The sequence below is a fragment of the Eptatretus burgeri genome, chromosome 11 (genome assembly GCF_056783735.1).
Source record: "Eptatretus burgeri isolate ZD-2024b chromosome 11, Ebu_testis_v1, whole genome shotgun sequence".
NCBI classification, from domain to species: Eukaryota; Metazoa; Chordata; class Myxini; order Myxiniformes; family Myxinidae; genus Eptatretus; species Eptatretus burgeri.
The window spans coordinates 17461608-17482787 of NC_140971.1; the positions used below are offsets into that span (position 1 = coordinate 17461608).

At 42.2% G+C, this 21180-nt stretch overlaps 1 protein-coding gene across 4 annotated transcripts in view; it reads right to left on the reverse strand.

Annotated features, from left to right (window-relative positions):
* Positions 1-21180, reverse strand: part of LONP2 (lon peptidase 2, peroxisomal) — a 73863-nt gene that overhangs the window by 40088 nt on the left and 12595 nt on the right. For 3 of the 4 annotated variants that reach the window (XM_085845383.1, XM_085845381.1, XM_085845384.1), the window contains 5 exons: positions 19838-19957; positions 14794-14960; positions 14233-14442; positions 12549-12643; positions 4087-4345 (listed from right to left, as the gene is read on the reverse strand). In XM_085845383.1, coding sequence (XP_085701509.1) covers positions 4087-4345; positions 12549-12643; positions 14233-14442; positions 14794-14960; positions 19838-19957 — 851 coding nt within the window. The remainder of the gene's footprint in view (positions 1-4086; positions 4346-12548; positions 12644-14232; positions 14443-14793; positions 14961-19837; positions 19958-21180) is intronic. The other variant, XM_085845382.1, reaches the window with a different exon arrangement.

Below are 21180 nucleotides of genomic sequence, written 5' to 3' on the forward strand. Positions count from 1 at the left end.
ATTTCTCCCAATTTAACATCCACACACTCCTGCATCTCAGTTTTCATTTTCTCCATCTTTCCCCCCAATTCATCCCTCATTAAATCAATCCGTGCACCCAACTGTACCCCCATTACCCTCAATTGATCTGTCATTTCTGCCCTCTGTGCCTTCATTTCTGCCCTCTGTGTCACGAATTGATTTTCCATTTGTGCCGTCATTTCTGCCCTCTGTGCCGTCATTTCTGCCCTCTGTGTCACGAATTGATTTTCCATTTGTGCCGTCATTTCTGCCCTCTGTGCCGTCATTTCTGCCCTCTGTGTCACGAATTGATTTGCCATTTGTACCGTCATGTCCCCTATTAAACGTTCCAACAGTGTCTGGATCGTCATCGCACCGGTTTCCGGCACTGCCGGCCCCGTTAAGGGCAATGAAGCACGGTCCACGCTTGGAATGGGGGAGGTTCCAATCCTACCCCCGTCTCTCCCCTCTTCCCCCGACTCGCTGCCAGACACGTGGCCTTCCTCCTCAAACATCTGCACATCCGCCATGGTGCAGAAGTCCCGTTTGCCGCCAATTAATTTAAATTTGAAAAATCCCGCCAAAACTTTCCCGCGCGCTTTTCTGTAATAATTTTATATTCCAATTCGTGGCGAGATTTTAATCCTGGTATATAATTTAGAGGGGTTCGAACATCCAACACCCTGACACCAATGTGACGTCCACGGGACTTGAACAGTCCCGCCAACGTAGAATGAGCCGAAACGATGGAGGCGATTTATTTGTTTATAACCCAAACATGGCGGTTCTAATCGCTCTACCGCAAACGGGACGAGGAAGGTGGCACGAGTCACTTTTCACTGAGTTGATGATGTTTATTTGTTTTTTACCACTGACCAGAAATAACAAGACTCGGCAAGAAGAGGGATCCGGGGCGATTCGACGGGATGGTGTGGGATCGGGCGTGGGGAAAAACACAGACAATTCCAATAAATATACAGTTCTCAAACCCTCTAAGGCGCCAAGCACACGCACACACACACACACACACACACACACACACACACACACACACACACACACACACACACACACACACACACACACACACACACACACACACACACACACACACACAAAACGTAGCTATCTCTGGTGGTCAGGCTGGACCGTGGTGTGGACGCAACTATCCCTGGATCGGCGCCGGACGAGCCGGCCTTGCTCTCGCCAGGGGGCGGCACGAGAAACCGCGGTGCTGTCGACCTCCTGGTCCTGGCACAAGTCCGCCCACAGCCGCCAGGGAACCAGCTCCCGCGCCAAGCCGCGAGCAGGAGAGGGAGGCAGGTCCGCCCGCCGCCCGACCCCGTACTCCGAGTCAGCAGAACCCCAGAGCCAACCGAGGTGAGGCACGAGGCTCGGCAAGGCTCCCAGACACGATCAAGAGCACGATCAACTCAGCACAGCAACCAGGACGCTCTCTGCCGCCAAAAGGTTTCACACCAAAAAAACACGAGCGTTCTGGTTGTAATCTTCTTCTTATTCCTTTTCGACCCCGAACAGAACCTTTTTATCCTTCTGCCCTCGTCACCTCTAATCGAGCCGTTTATTGGCCCACTGCCGTCGCCTTCTGACAATCGTGATCACGGGGCGGAGCCATCTGCTGTACTGTCCTGTGACGTCACGGCCAGTCTTCAAAGAATACCAAAAGGGGTTTACGCAGACACACTTACCCTATCCCGTGTCCCTATCTAATTACGTGACATTTATCATTTCCCCCTTGAAGAAATGAACATTTACTAGACAACTTATCACCACTGAATTACTACTTATTACATCGAGATCCTGGTAAACTCGAACAGCATGGCATACCTAATTAAACATCCTAATTACCCTTTGAATGCATACCCCCCCCTCAAACGTAACAATATCATTTGACTCTTGTTCTCCAGGCAACAACGGGTACTTTTCAGCGAAAAGTTTCAGGAGAGCAGCAATTTACAAATCAAATAATGCCTTTTTTACTGAAAATACTGGCTCATAATATTTGAATATGCTTTTTCATGGTCAATTTACTGAATTTTACACTTTCCTTATATCTACCACCAATACAATAAGAAAATAAGAGCATATAGCCAATTTCGCTAAAGTAGAATGGCGGCCATTTTGGAAAATGGTCGCCGAAGCTGACCAAGGCACAATCTCGGGTGGCTCCATATCTAGAATTGTTCGGAATACATTATTCTACATGTGTACCAATTTTGGTGCTTTTATGCAAATTTGAACAATTGATCTGAAATATCAGACTACGCTGCAGGACTACTTGGGGTTTGTGAGGGGAAGAGAAGTTGAGGACTTGAAGTCACATTTTACATTGCATGGGTGTTCTGCAGGTCTCTGCCAGTTACCCACACCACCGAAAGTGGATGGAGGTTATGCTTTAATCTGTGTCTATTTGTTTGTCTCTTTGTCTGCCTGTCTGTGAGCAGGATATCTCAAAAAGCTATGAAAGGATTTGGACAAATTTGGTGGGCAGGTTGGGCATTCATTAGAACGAATTCATTAGATTTTGGTGAGGATCTGGATACTATAATTTTTAGCTGCGTCTCGCATAGCGAACGCTGGCTCGAAGAGAGCTTCGCGTTCTTCTTCTTCTTCTTCTTCTTCTGGTGAAGACAAAACCTTTCAGACTCAGCTCTTTTATATACAGGATCCAGATCTCCTTAAATACTAAACAACTGTACACATCCTCGCATTGAGGGTGCTTTTTGAGAGCGTCTATCATGAACTTTTAAATATATTCGGACATTTGCTTTAAAGTTTCGAAAAGTTCACGTTACTATTTAAAGATTATTCCATTTAATGTGTTGTAATTTCGTAAATACAAGATTATCTCGTCATGAACAGGAGCCTCCATGACGGGTCTCGCTATCGGCTCCATCAAGGCACGTGACGAAATATCAGAAGTTGTTGTTGTTATTGCCTTTAGGACGTGGCTCTTGGGCACATTTGTCCTTGTTAAGTGATAGTACACCATTGAGAGATAAGGCCAAAAACGATATTTTGCACGGTATCGCAAAAGGTTATGGATGGATTCAGACTAAATTTGTGGACAGGTTTGGTGTGTGACAAGGACGAATTGATTAGATTATTGTGAAGATCCAGATCCAGATACTACAAGGGCATGCAACGCTGGTTCACTCGGCTAATTAACATCCATTATGTAGCTGCCGGTACAATACTCCATCCGTGACGATGATCTCACCGTTTAATGGGAACGCGACGTTGGACGTGGGGAGCTAGCCAGACATGAGTGGCATGGACAGCGTCATGGACAGATGGAGATGAAAAGGAAGTGGAGTAGATGCAGAGCGAGGGGGAGATGCACAGAGGGCATATCTCTAAGCTCGCATTAAAAAAAAACAATCCTGGACTCAATCTAGAAAATGCACATCTGCTCTGTTCTTTCCCTGTTCAGGGACCCAATATCCTGCTGGAAAATTTAAATCCCCCAAAATCAATACTCTTCCCTCACCATTGCTTTCCTGAATTATTCATGAATCTTTCTTTCCTGCTCTTCCCTTGCAGCAGGAGTCTAATCGAAACATCCTTCTATTCTTACAATCTCTGTCCACAAAGAATCTTCAACGTTAATTCCCTCCTTAATATCATCCCTTTATCTTGATACAATACTGTCCTTTACCCAATTTCCTCCTAACTTTCCTCCAATTTCTCTTTCCTATCACACCTATGTGTACATCCTGTCATCCAATTTCTCTCCTCATTAAACCAGGTCTCACTCACTGAAACTACATCATATTTCTCTCTATCAACTTCAGCTTCAAGCTCTTCCATCTTATAATTTAAACTCCTGGTATTGGAAAAAGTATTTTTTTAACTTTTCCCTTCCTGTAATTATTTTTTGCTGCCTGGCCTTACCAATCATGCCACCACTCGCAGTTCCTTCATTTACACTTTACAGCCTCTCCATCCTCCTCTAGCTCAAATAGATGGCTCAAGAATGAATTCAATTTTCCCAACACTGTACAGTATGTACTTTACTTAACCATATTTTACAAATCAAATGTTATTTAGCTTCATCCTTCTTACCGATGCCCTCGGATGTCTGACTGGTCACACACTCCACCTAAGGAGATCCGATGAAATTCACGCCCCAAAGTCTTGGCGATGGAACGACCCACGCTCGTCTTTCCCACACCAGGAGGTCCCACAAAACATAGAATGGGCCCACGTAGATCGGTTTTGAGCTTACGCACAGCCAAGTACTCGAGCACACGCCGTTTAAGCTTGTGCAAGGCATGGTGGTCATCGTCGAGCACAGTACGAGCTGCATGAATATCCAGCCGGTCTACACAAACAGACAAAGTACAGATTCATGGATCAAACATGCAACACCCCTAATTTTATCCCAAATTCTTCAACACGTTGAACTCAACATGATGTCGCAGGGGAGATATTTGGAGAAGGTGATGGAATACTTTTATTCAATGCTTAAATGATATCCTCAGTCCTTCCTCGGCTCAGACCTGCATACACCATGCAAGGTAATCCTTTCCAGGTCAGCAAATAAGCTACCCCATCTTTGGGATTGGGGTAATGTTCGTTATAATGTGGAATCATCTGCAAATAACATTTTCAAGGACACCAGAAGAAGTCATGTATGTATAGAATTAATAAATAAAAAAATAAGCTCAATTTGCTGGCTTGCTGCACTCCAGCCTCCATTGGGAGAGGTAAATTAAATGAGTGTTAAGGGCTATGCATTGATTGAGAGTGGAGGAAGTCGGTCGATCAGCCAGGAAAGATGTTGAGCTTGGATGATGTAGGCAGATAGCTTGGCCAGCAGAGGAGGATGCCAGGCAGTATGGAATGCCTGTGTTTTAGCAAGTGAAACAACACTGACCTCTTATTTACAATTTAAGGCCTTCATCCATTGCTGAGAGAAGTAGCCGTGACAAGGACGAAATACAAATTGGATTGAGATCAAGCCATTTGAGAAGAGGAAAGACTTTATGCCAGTTGTGATGATGGATTTCACAACCTTGCTTACAACTAGAAGTAGGTGCACTGACCCACAATAACTAAATGTTTTTGCAGCTTCTATATGGATAGGAGTGATGGGGGCTGACTTACAGGCAAATTGAAGGTGGTCAAAAGTGAAGGACAAATTGAAGAGAGCAAATAAAGGATAAGGAATGTCCATTGCCCCCACAATCCCCTCCTTGCCATATTAGTGGGGTGGCTTAGGGTGATAATCGTTACAGGGCGGACAAAAGCACCAAACTTTGTTTATGGCTTCTTTTGGCCATAGGAAACAAATTTAGAAGGGGAGCCCTGATGAAATATTCTTGGTACGTGATCAGCGCAGTAAAATCCAAGATGGCCACCAACAAAAATAAAAATCACATATCTCTGGTTTGAGAAGTGCTATCAACATAAATTTGGTGTCAAAATAGGTGGTTTTAGTGTCAAAAAACATTATTTTACACATATGAATGTCCTCTGCCAGCTTATTTTGTCTTTATGACATATATGACTTCAAAAATATAACTTTTTCAATAATATATTAGTTTATTTATACAGCATATCAATGCATGTTATATTCCTGAACAATATATTAATTATGATTCAGACTATAAGTCAATCAATATACCAAAATAAGCAGCACAACAACTGATATAAGTTGGCTTTCTTGCCTTTCATGAAAGTGATGTATTCCTCTTACATTTGCACAGAGGAGTGCAGCTGAGGTTGGCCTTGCCACATTTACAGTGTGAACAGTCACCCTCACAACAACATTTGATCAGCTCTCTACAAAGCTCTGGATACTTCGGGGATAGTGATCCATGTTGGCACCCAAGTGTCATGGATTTTGCTCCATCCAAAATCTTGGGGATCTGGACACACCATCTGTACCTCAGTACTTTGTATCCAAATTCCAGCTTGGTATACACTGCTCTGCGGGCATGTTGAAGCAAAGCATCCTCGAAAATGAGAATTATTTAGATTATACTATTTGTCCAAAAAACAACACCTTTAACAAATTATCATAATTTTTATTATTATTTTAATTGCCTGCATTGGTGGCAATTTGTCCATTGTCCGATTTTTGTGGCAGACTATGTCAAGCCGAGCTTCATTAACATTCTCCAGGGGGCTGGTTTTGTCATCGGTGATGATTGCAAGCCTTTCAAGCTTTTTGAAGTGAGGAGATGATGCATCAAGAGGATGGAAAGGATGCTCAACCAGGTATGAAAGTGTTTGTCACTTCACTGTATGACTGCCAGGCCAGCCACGTTGATTTTTTGCCTCTTTCTCGAAAAGACGATGTCGTATCGCACCCAGTGAATGTGTGGTACATTGGCATTGCCTGGGATTTTTGCTGTCCAAGACTGGAACAGATTCTGTTGATGCTGTAGTATCTGAACTTCTTTCCCATTCCAAAGGCCACCCATATATCAGCCTTAGGTTGGACTATCTGGAGACAATGGTATTTGCCAATTAGTATCACAACTACATCGGTCTCCACAGTAAGGACTTCAACTGACTTTGCCCCATGCGCAAAAGCATCCTGAATGTGGACCAGTATTCGAGAATCTGCCTCCTCGTGGTTGCAATCCAGCATGTCTTCATCACAGCCCAGTGATATAACTGACTCCCCTAAAGCAAGCAAAATATATACTGTATTCAGCATATTAACTTGATTGAATATAAACTCAATTATAATCCTTGAATTTATCATACTATCTGTAATGGTGTGTTAATAAACCGACCTGACGTGATGTATATAGCTTTGTTGGGAGGGCATATCATTTCACCAGCCTTATTCGAGAGGAAGTCGAACAGTTCCTTTTTAGGTTATCTCTTCGAGCATGACCTAATAATATTGGTGTTGAGAGGAGAGGTGACGATCCGTCCGTTCACAATGAAGTTGAAGTGGGAGATCTGGTCATTAGTGATCCTGATAGAGGTCGATGAGACGTACACGATGGTATGACTTTCAAGGTCACCGAAGGTCAAGGTCACGAGGCCTTTGAAGTTGCGAAAATGACGATTTTCAAATTCTATCTCCTCCGCCATTTCTCAAGCGATCTTGAATTTGATTTTGGCATATAAATCTATGGGACAATATCTAAATTTGATCGGGCCGGATTTTCGATATTCACTTTCGTGTCACATGACTTCAAAGTTGACAAAAAATGTGAAAATGATGATTTTCAAAATCTATCTCCTCCTACATTTCTCAAGCGATCTTGAATTTGATTGTGGAATATAAATCTATGGGACAATATCTAAATTTTGTCGGCCCGCATTTTCGATATTCACTTTCGTTTTCGCGTCACGTGACTTCAAAGTTTGCAAAAACTGCCCTACCTTCAGGAGGCTATATATTTTCTCGCAGAGATGACCGTCACTCCCGCACGGGGGTAATTTTTGTTCATTACATTCCGAAGAAAGTCTGGCCAGTTGGTGAGCAGTTTTTCCGGGCCAGAGACTTTCCTTCTCATGCCTTTTCCTTGTTTCTCTCAAGTGGAATCCTTCAAACTGCCAGGAAGATACATATCCCAAACAATGTCGACCCTTTTGCTGCTATCTAGCTGCTTTGACACGTATGGAAAGAAGACCTTGCTGCTATATTCATCAAATGTGCTGACAGCATTAGTCGGCAGACAGCACCATCCAAAACTTTACAGTCAAAGTTAATAGGTGGTTCAGGCTGACCTGGTTCCTCCAAACATTTCAAGAGTTCAGACTGTGCCTGTCAGATAGAGTCTACCCAGATCTGACAGATGGAGGGAAGGACTGCACTTCATGTGAAAAAAAAAATCCTTCAAGTCACCCTCATGGTTGTTGTGGATATGCAGTCTAAATATTATATATTTTACAAAATCACTTGTTTTTATAATAGTTTCAGCTTATTTACAATTAATGTTGGTCAACCCATCCTTGCATGTGTCAACTGTAACTTCATCTTGGGTGTGGTAGAGAAGTAGGTCACATGGGGTGCCATGAAATGTTATCACACAAACAAAAAGGCTTTAAAGACACTCCTGGCATTGAAGCTGTATGTTGAATAGCATTACTCATGTTTGTTTCTAATGTCCATCAGTTGTAAATTTGCTCATTTGTATTAATATTTCAAAATAGTGTTAATGGTATGCATTTGGAAAGCTTATCCTCATTATTTCTGAAATATGCATCAAGATAATCAATCTTTTTGATAAAAAAAATTCATGAAAATATTAAAAAAAAAAAAATTTGGCTTGAAATGCACAAAATCAAATTCCTGGACCCTGAAAACCCCTATTTTGATACCAAATTCATATCAATAGCACTTCTGTAGCCACAGATATGTGATTTTTAATTTTCGTTGGTGGCCATCTTGGATTTTGCTGCGTATATCGCATACCGTGAATATTTTATCGGGGCTCCCCTTCTAAATTTGTTTCCCATGGCCAATCGAAGCCTCATGCAAAAAGTGGCGCTTTTGTCCGCCCTGTAACGATTGTCTTGAAAATTGACCCTAAGCCACCCCACTACATGGAGTACCTCTGGCTGCATATTAATCTCTGTAACCATCCACCCAATGATGATGACTCAACATACACTTCTATGTCCACCCCAACTTACTGTACCTCATCTGTGACAACTTCAACTGCCATCATACCAGATGACTGAGTACACAATCTGCAACAAGCCATGGCATTAGAGCTAACATCTTCTGTGATTCTTTGGGTTTGACTCAATCACAAAGCTTTGGAACCTGAATTTTTGCAATTAGTACATCCTCCCTCTTGAACCAGGTAATGATTGACTTTCCCTCCAGATTCTTCTGTTCCTTCCGGCCCACTTTCCCATCAAAGCTCATGCATCTATGGCTACTGTTAGAAAGTGACCATAATTTCAAATAAGCTTTAATTATTCCAGTTGAGTGTTTTTGATCATTATCTTGCTGTAAGATGAAGTTTCAACCAATAAGTATTGCACCAGTGGGGATAGCATGGTGGATTAAAATTTGTTTGTACATTACTGAAGTTAACATACCATTAATTTTCAGGAATTTTCCAACACCAATTGAGGATATACACCCCAAAACTTGAATTGAACATCCTCTATGCTTAATTGGTGGTTTCAAGCAAGGCTCTTTAAAAGTTTCACTTTTACACTGTCTCACCAACTGTCTTCGATTAGATCCAAAATTACTGAAACCTTGATTCATCTGTTTCAAGCACCTTTGACCATTGTTCCATCGTCCAATTTCTGTGTTCTTGGGCGTAATTTAGCCTTTTAGTTTTGTTACCTTTTCTTAACAGAGGTTTCCTTAGTGCAACACATAATTTAAGTCCTGATTTCAAAAGTTACATTCGTACTGTTGATGGCTGGAGGACACCTGAGCCTTCTGCCAGTTCTGTTATCAATTCAATGATTGTCTTCTTTCTATTGCATAAGGATATTATATTGCAGTGTTGCTCATCCTTGTGAGACAGATTTTGGGTCTTCCAGTCCTGGGGTTGTCAATTGCAGATGATGTTTCTCTAATTGATAATTGTTCTTCAGATACCACACCATGAAAATCAAGTGATGCAAGCTATTTCACTCAATGGTTTTCCTTCTTTTTGCAGAAACGCAATTCTATGGTGATCTCCTACTGAAATTTAGCCATTTTGTTTTACGCTAACAGTTAATCCTAATAGATCAGTATTCTTCAGGACAAAAAGTAGGTTTTTAGTTTTGTGGATGTGTGGAGAGGAACACATGATGTTAATGATGAGGAACACCTGACAATGAGTGATCAATGAGATTTGATTGGTAATTGCGATGGATTAGCTGCAACACTTCATATTAGCTGCTCATGCTCAAGTAAAGTTTATTAGATCCTCGTGGAGGATCTCTAAGTCTAACTCGCGTTGTTTTTCTTGTGGACTTTTTTGTTTCACAGCCTACAGTTATCATCAAAACTTCCTGAAACTTAGCGTATATATGTAAAAATACCCTGCGCAGACAGTAACCATCTCCGATTTTGAAAATTCCTCCGAGAAAAAAAGTTATGACGTCAATATATCTCCGCTAATGGAAATCGCCTAAAAAATTATCTCCGAAACTAGGAAAGCTTTTTGAATCCTGTTTGCAGGAATCGAACAGGGCATTAGCAGAGATGAATTACCACACATATGATACATCACTATGACGTCATATCAATTTTTATGACGTCATTCCTATTTTTTGTTTCACAATCCAGAGTTTTCATCGGATCTTCGTGAAACTTGCCATGTATATGCAGAAAGCCCACGCGCAGGCAGTAACCATCTCCGATTTTGGAAATTCTTCCTAGAAAAAAAGTTGACATAATATCGCCGCTAATGGAAATCCCCTATACCATTATCTCTGAAACTAGGCAAGCTGTTTGAATTTTGTTTGCGGGAATCAAGCCGGGCATTAGCACAGATAATTTATCACAAACCTTATACATCACAATGACGTCATATTCGTTTTTATGACGTCATCATTAAGAGGACGAGGATCTTAGCTCATTCGAGCTTGTTTTTAATTGTAATCACAAATTTTTGAAGATTATGATCAATGTGAATTAAGGATTGCTAAATGACAAATTTAAGTGCATCACACCAAAACTAAGCTGTAATAATAAAAGTCAACGTTGCTTTAATGCGAGAAAACGCGAGTGGGGGCTTTGAGTAAATTGTTGATAATTATAACATCCACAAACTGTAACTCCTGAATGTATCTAAGACTTTTGAATAGCAGTGTTTTGTTGCACTAAAACTTGTTAACTGACCTATTAACTCAATAATTGACATAATGACCATCTGGAGCATCAGCTAGTGTTTATCGCAGAGGTTTCAAATAATTTAGCATCAGGAAACACTCACTCCAAACAGTGGATCCACAACCTCAGATGTATCCAACAGTCACCCATTCAGGTCGTGTAATGCAACTTTAAGACTGGTGTACAGCAGAGCTTTAGTACAACACAACTTTAAAACTGCTCTATGCTGTTGGTCAAACATTTGCCTTAATACGCTATCTTACATGAACAAATGTAAAAGCAGAAAGAATGTCATAGATCAACCACAGAAAGAACGTGAACACAATGATGATTAAAAACGAATGGTGATAAGGTAGCATTTTGTGGTAAGTTTAAAAGGTATGGAGGAGGAGTTTTTATGCCTCCTCCGACAAAGTCACCGGCGACATCATGTTTTCAGATTGTCCATCCGTCTGTACGTACGTTCCCTCCCCTCCCCCCAATGCTAATTTTCTGTTTTCTCTGCAACCGCTTATCCGATTGACAAAAATTTTCACCATATGGACGATTACTATTATAGAATATTGTAATTACAATTGTGATGTCATAAGTCACGTGGTGTGGCAACCATGTTGGAAAAAAGGAAAACCTTTGGACCTCTGAAACTGCTCATGGGAAAAATTGAAACTTGGCACAGGTGAAGTACTCCCCATGGGAAACTAGTGTGATTTTTTATGGCTTTGTTATGACGTCATAATTGCGCAAGTCGAACACTTTCTCAGATCAGTATGAAAATTTGAGGGTCATCTTGGGCTAAATTGTATTGGGTGAAAAAAAATTGATGTCATCCGGTCATGTGGTTCGGCAGCCATATTGTTTTTAACATAAAAACCTTCAAAAATATTCTTCTTTGAAACAGCTTAACAGATTTAGGCGAAACTTTACAGGTACTATCGCCTCTCCATGAGGAGCAAAAGTTCTCCACCTATGATGTCATAGGTCACATAGTTTGGCAGCCATATTTTAAATAGCTATAAATTTTGGCAGCCACAAAATATTTTAAAAATAATTATCTTCTCCAGAATGGCTGGACAGATCGAGGTGAAATTTCACACATGTTCCCCAAGTCTTGGGAATACCAGGGTGCTCACAAATAATTAATAGGTCACATGGTCTGGCAGCCATATTGGATTGAAGGAAAATGTTAAAAATATATATTTTTCTTGAACCGCTTCATCATTCAACATTAAACGTCAAAATTATGATCTAGTAGTCATGGGGAATATATGTTTTAAATTTCAACCTGATCAGACGATAGTCTGGCAGCCAATGGTCTGGGTTTAGAGATTTAAGTCAAACTTGATAAAAGTATGTATGATGATGTAATAATAAGGGTAGAGGCATATCGAGCGATGTCACGACGTCGAAGTGTACCTTTCTAGTTTATTTTTATTTGATGGTGTGTAGGTCAATAGGTGAATGAGCGTTGGAAGTGGAAGCATAATGGAGAGTACAAAGCGAGAAAATATATTAACAGGTAAGACCCACAAGAATGGTGCATGTGGGATCCAGTGCTACAAACGACAACAACATGCAATATCTTGATACAAAATAAATCTACAAGGAGATAGGGGAACAGACACGAGATGATAAACAGCACAGGCAAACAAGTAACAATAGTTCAGAGACAATGCAGAATGGTTTGGAAGCAAGTCTCTTGAAGTGCTGCACATCCTCATACAAAGAAAATATCAACGAGAGACCTCATATAAAGAAAATATCTCACCTTTGGTGCTTTTCTTCCAAGGTAATTCAACCATGAGGTCAAGGTAACTCTGAATAAGTGCATACTCCGGCATTGACTGAGGCATCTTCTTCAGTCTGGTAAAGAAAATTAATAAAGTCATGAAGTTGATTTTTCCAAAACAAACAAACAAAAAGACTACATCTTGCCAAAAAGTAAGGTTACAAAAAACAGAACAAAGTTCTTGACACTTAATAAATGAATGCAGTCGATGAGATTTGAATTTGAATTCCAGTTAAAGCACTTTGACAAATGGGGTAAAACCAAGAATCAAAGGCTACAATGGAGACGCTATAATACACGGCAATTTTTTTTTTTTACAACCACGTATCATGAAATTCTATCTCCTCTGACATATGATGATAATAATGGTAATTATAATAATACAAGGCAATTTTACCCCCTCACAAACATTCTGCTTTATTCACTCTATCATTTGCCTGAAGTCATTTTCCATCTGCTTGGAAGTCAGCCAACATCACCTTCTGCAACTATCCGTGCTGCCGATACATGGCGTGAGCAAAAATCACTTCCACTTCACTGCAAATCTCAGTGTTGTTTGCTTTGGTTTGAACCTTCGTTTTAAATGAGTGAAATGAAACATTTTGAAAATTTCGAATTATTCTCAATCAGATTTCAACATCACAGTAATGCATATTATCAAAATGTTTAAACTTTATTTGTATAAGAAGATAATTTGTAATTTCGGACACCACCGGTGGCGCTATATGATGCACATTTAAAGAGACAATTGGGGTCTTCCCTCAACCCTGAACCCCCCCCCTCCCCCAGGTATGCTACCCAGACAGAAACAATACTTGGGGTACCCTTAGGCAACATGCAAAATTTGGTTGGAATTAGTTGGGTAGTTTTTTAATTTTTGAAGCATATATAAACAAATAACAAACAAACAAAAACATATAAATTCACTTTTAGAGTATAGATTATAATGCATGCAACTAGACAGCTTCCCAGCTACTTTATTCTTATTTTTTTGTATGCAAAGTCGAGGCCATGGAGGAGCTGGAACATAGAACGGATCAGGACATAACAGAACAAAAAGAACAGTAGAAAGAGAGGAAGGGGGCACACCAACAGCAGGGGGGGGTTGTATGCAATATTGAGGCTCGTATGAGAGCAAACACACAGAACGTACAACAAGGGGAGCAAGAGACAAGAGGGGCAGGAGAGGGAAGGATAAAACAGTGGGGGAACAAAGACATTCAGAGATCTGTGGAAGGGAGAGGGATGGGGCGGGGTACACAAGATGGACATCACAGGGACTTTCAGGTGCTTACATGACAGCGACTTTCAGGAAGGAAAGCAGGGAATTTGGAGGAGGTGGGTTTGGAGTGGGTTAATGGGGGAAGAAAATATTGAGGTTTTGGATGGGGGAAGATAAGAGGTGGTGGTGAACAGCTGTTTTGAAGACCTGGAGGGAAGAGTGGGATTGAAGATTGTGTGGCAGTTTGTTCCAAAGGCAGGAAAAAGAGGAATGAAAGAGTGAAGGTGAGCAGTGATTCTTGATTTTGGTAGTTTTACCAGAAGAGGGTTGCTGGCGGACCTTGAGCGCCCTGCAGCAATATGGGGGGAACATATCGCAGACAGCGCAGGTGGGGCGAGACCGGACAGGAGACGGTAAAAGACAGAAACACCATAGACCTGCCTGTGGTGAAAGAGTGAGAGACCCAAATACTCAGCTTCATTGCAGGAGATACCAATGATCCTAAATGCCTCAATTTCCACAGTGTGAAGCTGAGAAAGGTGAGAGGCGGGAGCACCAGCCCAGAGGGAAGAGCAGTACTCCATGAGGCTGAGGCCGAAAGCTTTGTATGTGGTCAGGAGCTCAGGGGTGTCAAGGAAGGACTTTGTTATACTTTCCCAAATAAATGAAGGAGAAGAAGAAAAAAAATAAGGAAATTATTATTGTCAGAGAGGAAGATCAGCAACACCATTGTCAAAGTATGTCGGAAGATCAGCAACACCACAAAACATACGAGGAAATGGTTTTTAGTTAACTGCACTCATCGTCAGGATAAAATTTTGTGCACAATGTCAGGCTTTAAAAATAATTCCATGTGGTATTAAATTATTTTAATGGGTATTCCAGAAGACATGCTAATTGAATTAAGTGCCCATGTTGTCAAGGTTACAATTATCCAACAAAGAAAGTTCCTTATTTCAACCAAACTAGAGATGCAATCATGCACTCCAAGACACATCTTGCCTTTTCAGCTCCTTCAAGCAGGTACGCAAGGCTGGCTCAGACATTCCAACTCCTCTCATCTTTCTTTCAAGGCCACCAAAGGAATCATCGTCATCATCACCCCATCCGTTCTCACTGGTGTCTATTACACTCGAATCAACTTTTGGGAATAGATTTTTGATCAAGCCCTGGAACAATGTGAAACACACATGCGTACACAATTTATATTTTTAGCACTTCAAATGCCAATTAACTGAACACAGTTTAAAAAAAAATTTAGGACACTGTTCTTGGGCTTAAAGTTCTTCATCATACTTGTGCTGCATTAATCATTACTTCTGCCTTTGCTACAATTCCAGCTATGTTCAACATCTGAACTGCAGTAATTGAAACAAAACCATCATGGGAATTATATCACTCTCTTCTGCTAATCAACTATTTACAGGTTTTTAGATGTCTGAAGATTAACAGGCAAGTTGATCTAGTTCTTGATTTTTCGAACCCGGGGGCGCGACCCCAAGCAAATCTCGTGGGGTTGAGGGCGTCCGCTTGCAGCGAAAAAAATTGTCTATTTTCGATCGGTGTTCGCTTTTACAGGATGTAATATACACGGTTCGTTCAAAGTATGGGAACCGGCACAACATGACGCTTGGAATGGGATCCAGCCGATGCGCGGGCTCGCTGAAGGGCGGTTCATTTTGGCGGGAAATTAGTGGTTTGATCCACGGCCTCTCAGACTCAGACTCTATCATTAACGTCTATTCACGTCTCCACGTACGACTCGAGACCTTATTTGTGATGGCAGCACCGGCCACCAGCAAATCTCGAGAACGTTCTTACCAGGATAAATTTCTGGACCTTGGAATTTACTACGTGGTGGATAAAAGTGGGGTACAGAGGCCTCAGTGTGTGATTTGTTTCGAAGTGCTTTCTACGGAGTCTATGAAACACAATAAGTTGCAGAGGCATTTGACCACAAAACATGCGCCTTATCAGGATAAGGAGAGCACGTTCTTTGAGAGGAAACTTCTTGCACTCAAGAATACGCGTCTTGACAGAGAGGGTACATGCCATCAGACCAATTCTCGGGCATTAGAAGCCTCGTATCGAGTGTCGCTCCATGTTGCCAAGACTAAAAAGCCTCACTCCATTGCGGAAGAACTAGTGCTGCCATGTGCAAAGGACATGGTATCTCTGATGGTTGGGGAGGAAGCGGCAAAAAACTGGCAGTTATACCCCTCTCTGACAACACCATCCAACGCAGAATTGAAGATACGAGTCTGGACGTAACGGCTCAGGTCGTACAGAAGATCAAGGAATCGCCGTGGCACGCCATACAGTTGGACGAGTCCACCGATATTGCATCGTACGCGCAACTCATCGTCTGGGTCCGCTTCATCAAGGCTGATAACTTTGTCGATGAGCCTCTGCTCATCAAACCATTGGAGGCCACCACCAAAGGTGAGGACATTTTTGGGAAAGTAGAGCAGTTTTATCGTGACCATGATCTGGACTTCGGAAAGTTGCTCGGTTCTACAACAGATGGTGCGCCAGCAATGTTAGGAGTGCGTTCTGGTTTCAAGGGTAAATTGCTTGAGGTGGCTCCTCGACCTCCATGGTACACTGCATGATTCACCGAGAAGCGCGCGCCTCTCGTACTTTGCCAGAAACTTTGCAGAGCGTGCTCTCAGAAGTCGTAAAAATGGTGAATCACATCAAATCGAGCATCCTCAACACTAGGTTATTCAGGCTATTCTGCCAGGAGATGGACACCAACCATAAGAATTTACTATTCTCCACTCAAGTCAGATGGTTATCTCGAGGAAACCTTCTTCTGCGCATTTACGAGCTCAAAGATGAACTGCAGGAGTTCCTACACACACGAGGGAAAACGGCATGGGTAGTGTTGCTTGAGTCGGACTCTTGGCTGTCAGAACTGTGCTATCTCGTTGACATCTTTGAACGTCTCAATGTCCTCAACCGATCCCTCCAAGGCAAAGACGCCAACCTCATGATTTTTCACGACAAAATGAACGGATTTCTGGCGACTCTAAAATTACTGGCAGACAAAGCAGCTGTTAAGCGCTTCAGCCTTTTCCCCCGTCTGGTGGAGCATCTAACGACCTGCCAGTATGATGATACTGAGCTCGACAGTCTTTCTGGGGAGATAGCACGTCACCTTTGGTCGCTCATTGAACAGTTCGAGTACTATTTCCATGAGCTGGATGTGCAGTCCTTTTCTGTGGTTCGGGACCCTTTCACGGCTCCACTGGACTCGATTGCTGATGAAGATGATACAGCACAGGAAGAGCTTGTACAGCTCGAGCAGGATTCAGGAGCGCAGGCTCTTGCGCGGACGAATTAGTTGTCGACATTCTGGTGCAAAATGCTGCCGTCGTACCCGGCCCTGTCACGGCGCGCCATTAAAGTTCTCATGCCATATCCTTCATCATACTTTTGTGAGCAGTCGTTCTCCACCATGGTGGTGATTAAAACAAAGTACAGAAATCGCCGAGAAATGGAGCATGATATGATCCTGGCATTGTCATCTACTTCTCCACGAATAGAGAAGTTGGTTTCTGAAAAACAGGCTCATCCTTCTCACTGATATATCTAAAGGTCATTCGGACTAAACTTCTGAAACATTCAACTGTACTATTTGGATACTGTCGGCTATTCTCCGTTTACTCGTCTATGAAAACATGACGATGGTGAATAAAGTAAACAGTAAATGTTATTGTGTCATATGAAATGTTATCTTATATATTATTAATTGGATTTTGAATCATTTGGGTCGCATGATGTAGAGAGGTTCTGAAATTGGGTTGGCACTAAAAAAAAAAAAAAACTTTGAAAACCAGTGATCTAGTTGTTGAAACAATGAGCAACAAAATAAAGATTTCATTTCAGATAGTGGATTAAACTACAATAATTACCTCTCCCATCCAAGGTGGACGGAGGCTATGTTTTCACCCGTCTGTGTGTTTGTCTGTCTGTTGGTCTGTGAGCAGGATATCTCAAAAAGTTATGGACGGATTCGGCAGAAAATTGGTAGACAATGACGATATTACGTGTACAATATTAGGCACAATCCTGGATGGGTCGCCCCTCCGACACAGGAAACCATCATGCTGGCACTCATTTTGCCGACCTCAAAAGGATGACAGGTAGGGTCAACCCCACCTGGTATTAATTCAACAACCAAGTGGGATTACTGAGTTACTGTCTTTATTATGTGGTAAATAATATTATTATCATGTCACGAGCGGCATTTTTATTGATACGCGACTGAGGAGAGGACACCAAGAAGTTATTATTTTTTTTATATTTTTCAATATTATAAAGAGGATTTTTTTGTAACTTGAAAAAGGAAGAAGAGGGATTCATACCGGTATTATACATATTTCTTGTGGATTTGTGGCCCTGAAAAGGGCCGTTTAGGTTTAATGAAGCTTTTCAGCTAAACCGGAGGAAATTCTCGTCAATGCTTTCCTCGTTGAAGATGGCACGTAACTCCTTGTCTGAATCAGGGTAGAGAAAGTCCAAGTCACTGTCACCTTCATTTGCAGCCTCCTCCCAAATGATGTCATCCTCTGTGCCGTCCATGTTGGAGATGCATCATTTCAGAAATGCTTGCTTGATTATGTCTGGTATTTCCTCCCACACTTTGACGATCCAGCCACAGATCATCAGAGGGTCGATCTTTCTCGTCCTCCCAAAGAAACACCGGCAGTCCCCAGTCAACAAAATGCTCAGCCAACGTCGCAACAGGAGTAATGGTGAAAGTTCAACCAAGATGCATGTGGCCGATGTTCCATGGAATCCGGGTCAAAAATCCCGGCAGGAAACACATCAAGTTTACTGTTGATTTTCAACTGATGAAAATACCAAGTCCGGGAAATAGGAAAGTTTGTCTGTTGCGATTCCACCGAGATGCAGCTAATGTTCCTCGAAACCGAGAGCGAATACAAAGGCCTGCAAAGTAAGAAAGTTTGTTTGGTCGACGAGAGTAATCCGCAGGAAGCAAGTTAGGGATCACTGATAGAAACGAGGGAAAATGAAAAGAAACAGGAAGAACGAAGAGAACCAAAGGAAGCCAAAATAACCGAGCAACACTGGTACTTCTTAAAGCCGAGCTGTCCCACGTGACTCCTCGCTCTTGTGAGATTCTTCTTCTTCCTTTTAAATCCATTTCATGCACTCATGTAGAAAAGTACTCGGGGTTGATTAGTTGTTCCTAGTTTTAAACCATGCCCAGCATTTGCTCGCATAGCGTCAGCATGTAGGGAACAAGCTTGGTGGATTAATTCCACCTGCATCGGATGTTCATGTAGAAAATGATGCATGTAAAAAGATAGTCACCACCACAAGTCCCTCGTCTATCCACCCCTTCTGCTGCGCACGAACAATGACGCCGGCTGGAAACTTGGCTTTGAGCAGTGTCTTCCTCTTGAACACGACATACGAGGGAAGTTCACCACGCAAGCTTATTTGAGGTGGCTGCTTTGTTATTGAACTCCAGCTAGTGTGAATAATTATTTTAATGTGAGACCAGGTGTTCTTCTTCTTCTTGTGTGTTTCATGGCGTTTTCAGAGCCGCAAAGCTCTATATACATCACGCACCTAAACAACTCCAGGTGTCTCCGGTTTTTTTTTGTCTTTTAATCGATTTAATTTCCGCACACGGTTAATAAAACGCTGCACAAATTCTTAACCTGAACCGGTTTTCAAAATTTAAACGGCAGAATTAAGCTTCACAGCAGTTCCGACTGCTAAAAAAAAGTGCTTATTTGGAGTGTAAGTGAAATTCAGTATTGATCGTTTTTAAGACTGATATTTTTTCTACACCACATTTTTTTTCTGTATTAACCACACCCCCAACTTTTACCATTTTTGCCGATAAAGTGCGGTTTATACACCGGAAAATATAGTATGTAGATAGCAACCAACGACGCACGCACACACATCTGGGAGGGCTCCGTTCCAACTTCTGAACCCGTATATAGAGATAACACCCAACAACATCACCACCACCTACACACAAACACACACACGATGATTATACCTCATAATCTTCTAAATGTGCACCACGGGCTTTCTTAAGAAGGCGAAGACTCTCAATCTGACGGATTAGCAAAGGAATGGTCCTTTTGAATCTCTCCTCCAAATCTATAGTGTCCAAGATCTGTCAAGGAAAGGTGAATACAAGAACAACTGTAAATTATAAAAGACTCGAGAGAAAGTATGTGATGGGATTGTGAACAATTAACAACAAAACACTTCAATTAAATTCTACACAAGTTCATTCATTAAAGTGGGAAATTTTACATCATCAGAGAGCTATCCAGCAATGTACAAGCTTAAAGTGTAGCCTGTTTTGTGTTCACATTCCAACCGCTAACTCATGATGCTGGGAGCCAAGGTTCACATCCCATTTGCCATGTGTGTTTGTCTAAACTCTCAGGGCTACTGTCATTGTAAATAATGTGTTAAAGTACATTGAAGCCCACAAATGCATTTGTCCTTTAAGTGATTGCTGTACAAGCTGCTCTACGAGCAGGTCAGGTCAGGTATGGAAGCATGCGCCGGAGCAGCACGTCGCTGCGTCCACTTTCCACCGGTACTCCAGGGGCCTCCGTATGGCCATCCCCAAGGCAGATGCCTGGCCCATCCCCATCTCCTTGAGATGCCGATCAACCTACTGCAACCACGAGGCACGTGGTCGGCCCATTGGCCTCCGTCACTCAAGAGGTCCCTCGCTGAGAGAATTTGGTGAGCAGGATTAGCATCACGAAAACAAGCCACATGTCCATATAGCCACAGCTGATGCTTACGGACTATACAGGTAACAAATCTCATTTAGTCTCTCTCAGCAACCGCTCGTTGGACACAAAGTCTGACCAGTGACAGCCAAGGATTCTCCGAAGAGAGCTGGTACCAAAGGAATCAAGTCTCCATCTCAGATCCCTGATCAGAGTCCAAGTCTCACATCCGTAGAGAAAGACTGGAAGCACCAAGGACCTGAAGACTCGGACTTTCGTCCTCCTGCACAGGTACAGGCAGTGCAACACCCCATGATCAAGTGAATCCATGACTCCCTAGGCCCGATGCTGACATCTGTTGACCTCTGGCTCACAGCCAGCAGAGACATGAATATCACTGGCAAAGTACGCAAATCTCTCTGTAACCTCAACATCCTCACCACAAACAGGTACAGACAGGATAGCAGCATCGAAGATATCATTGAAAACCTGGATCTGAGTTTTGACCCAGGAAACCCGTAATCCCAGCGGCTCCGACTCCTCATTCAGCACCTCGAGGGCCCCCAAAAGGATATCTAAAGTCTCTGCAAAGATGATTGCATCATCTGCCAAATCAAGGTCCGAGATCTTGACATTCCCAAACGAT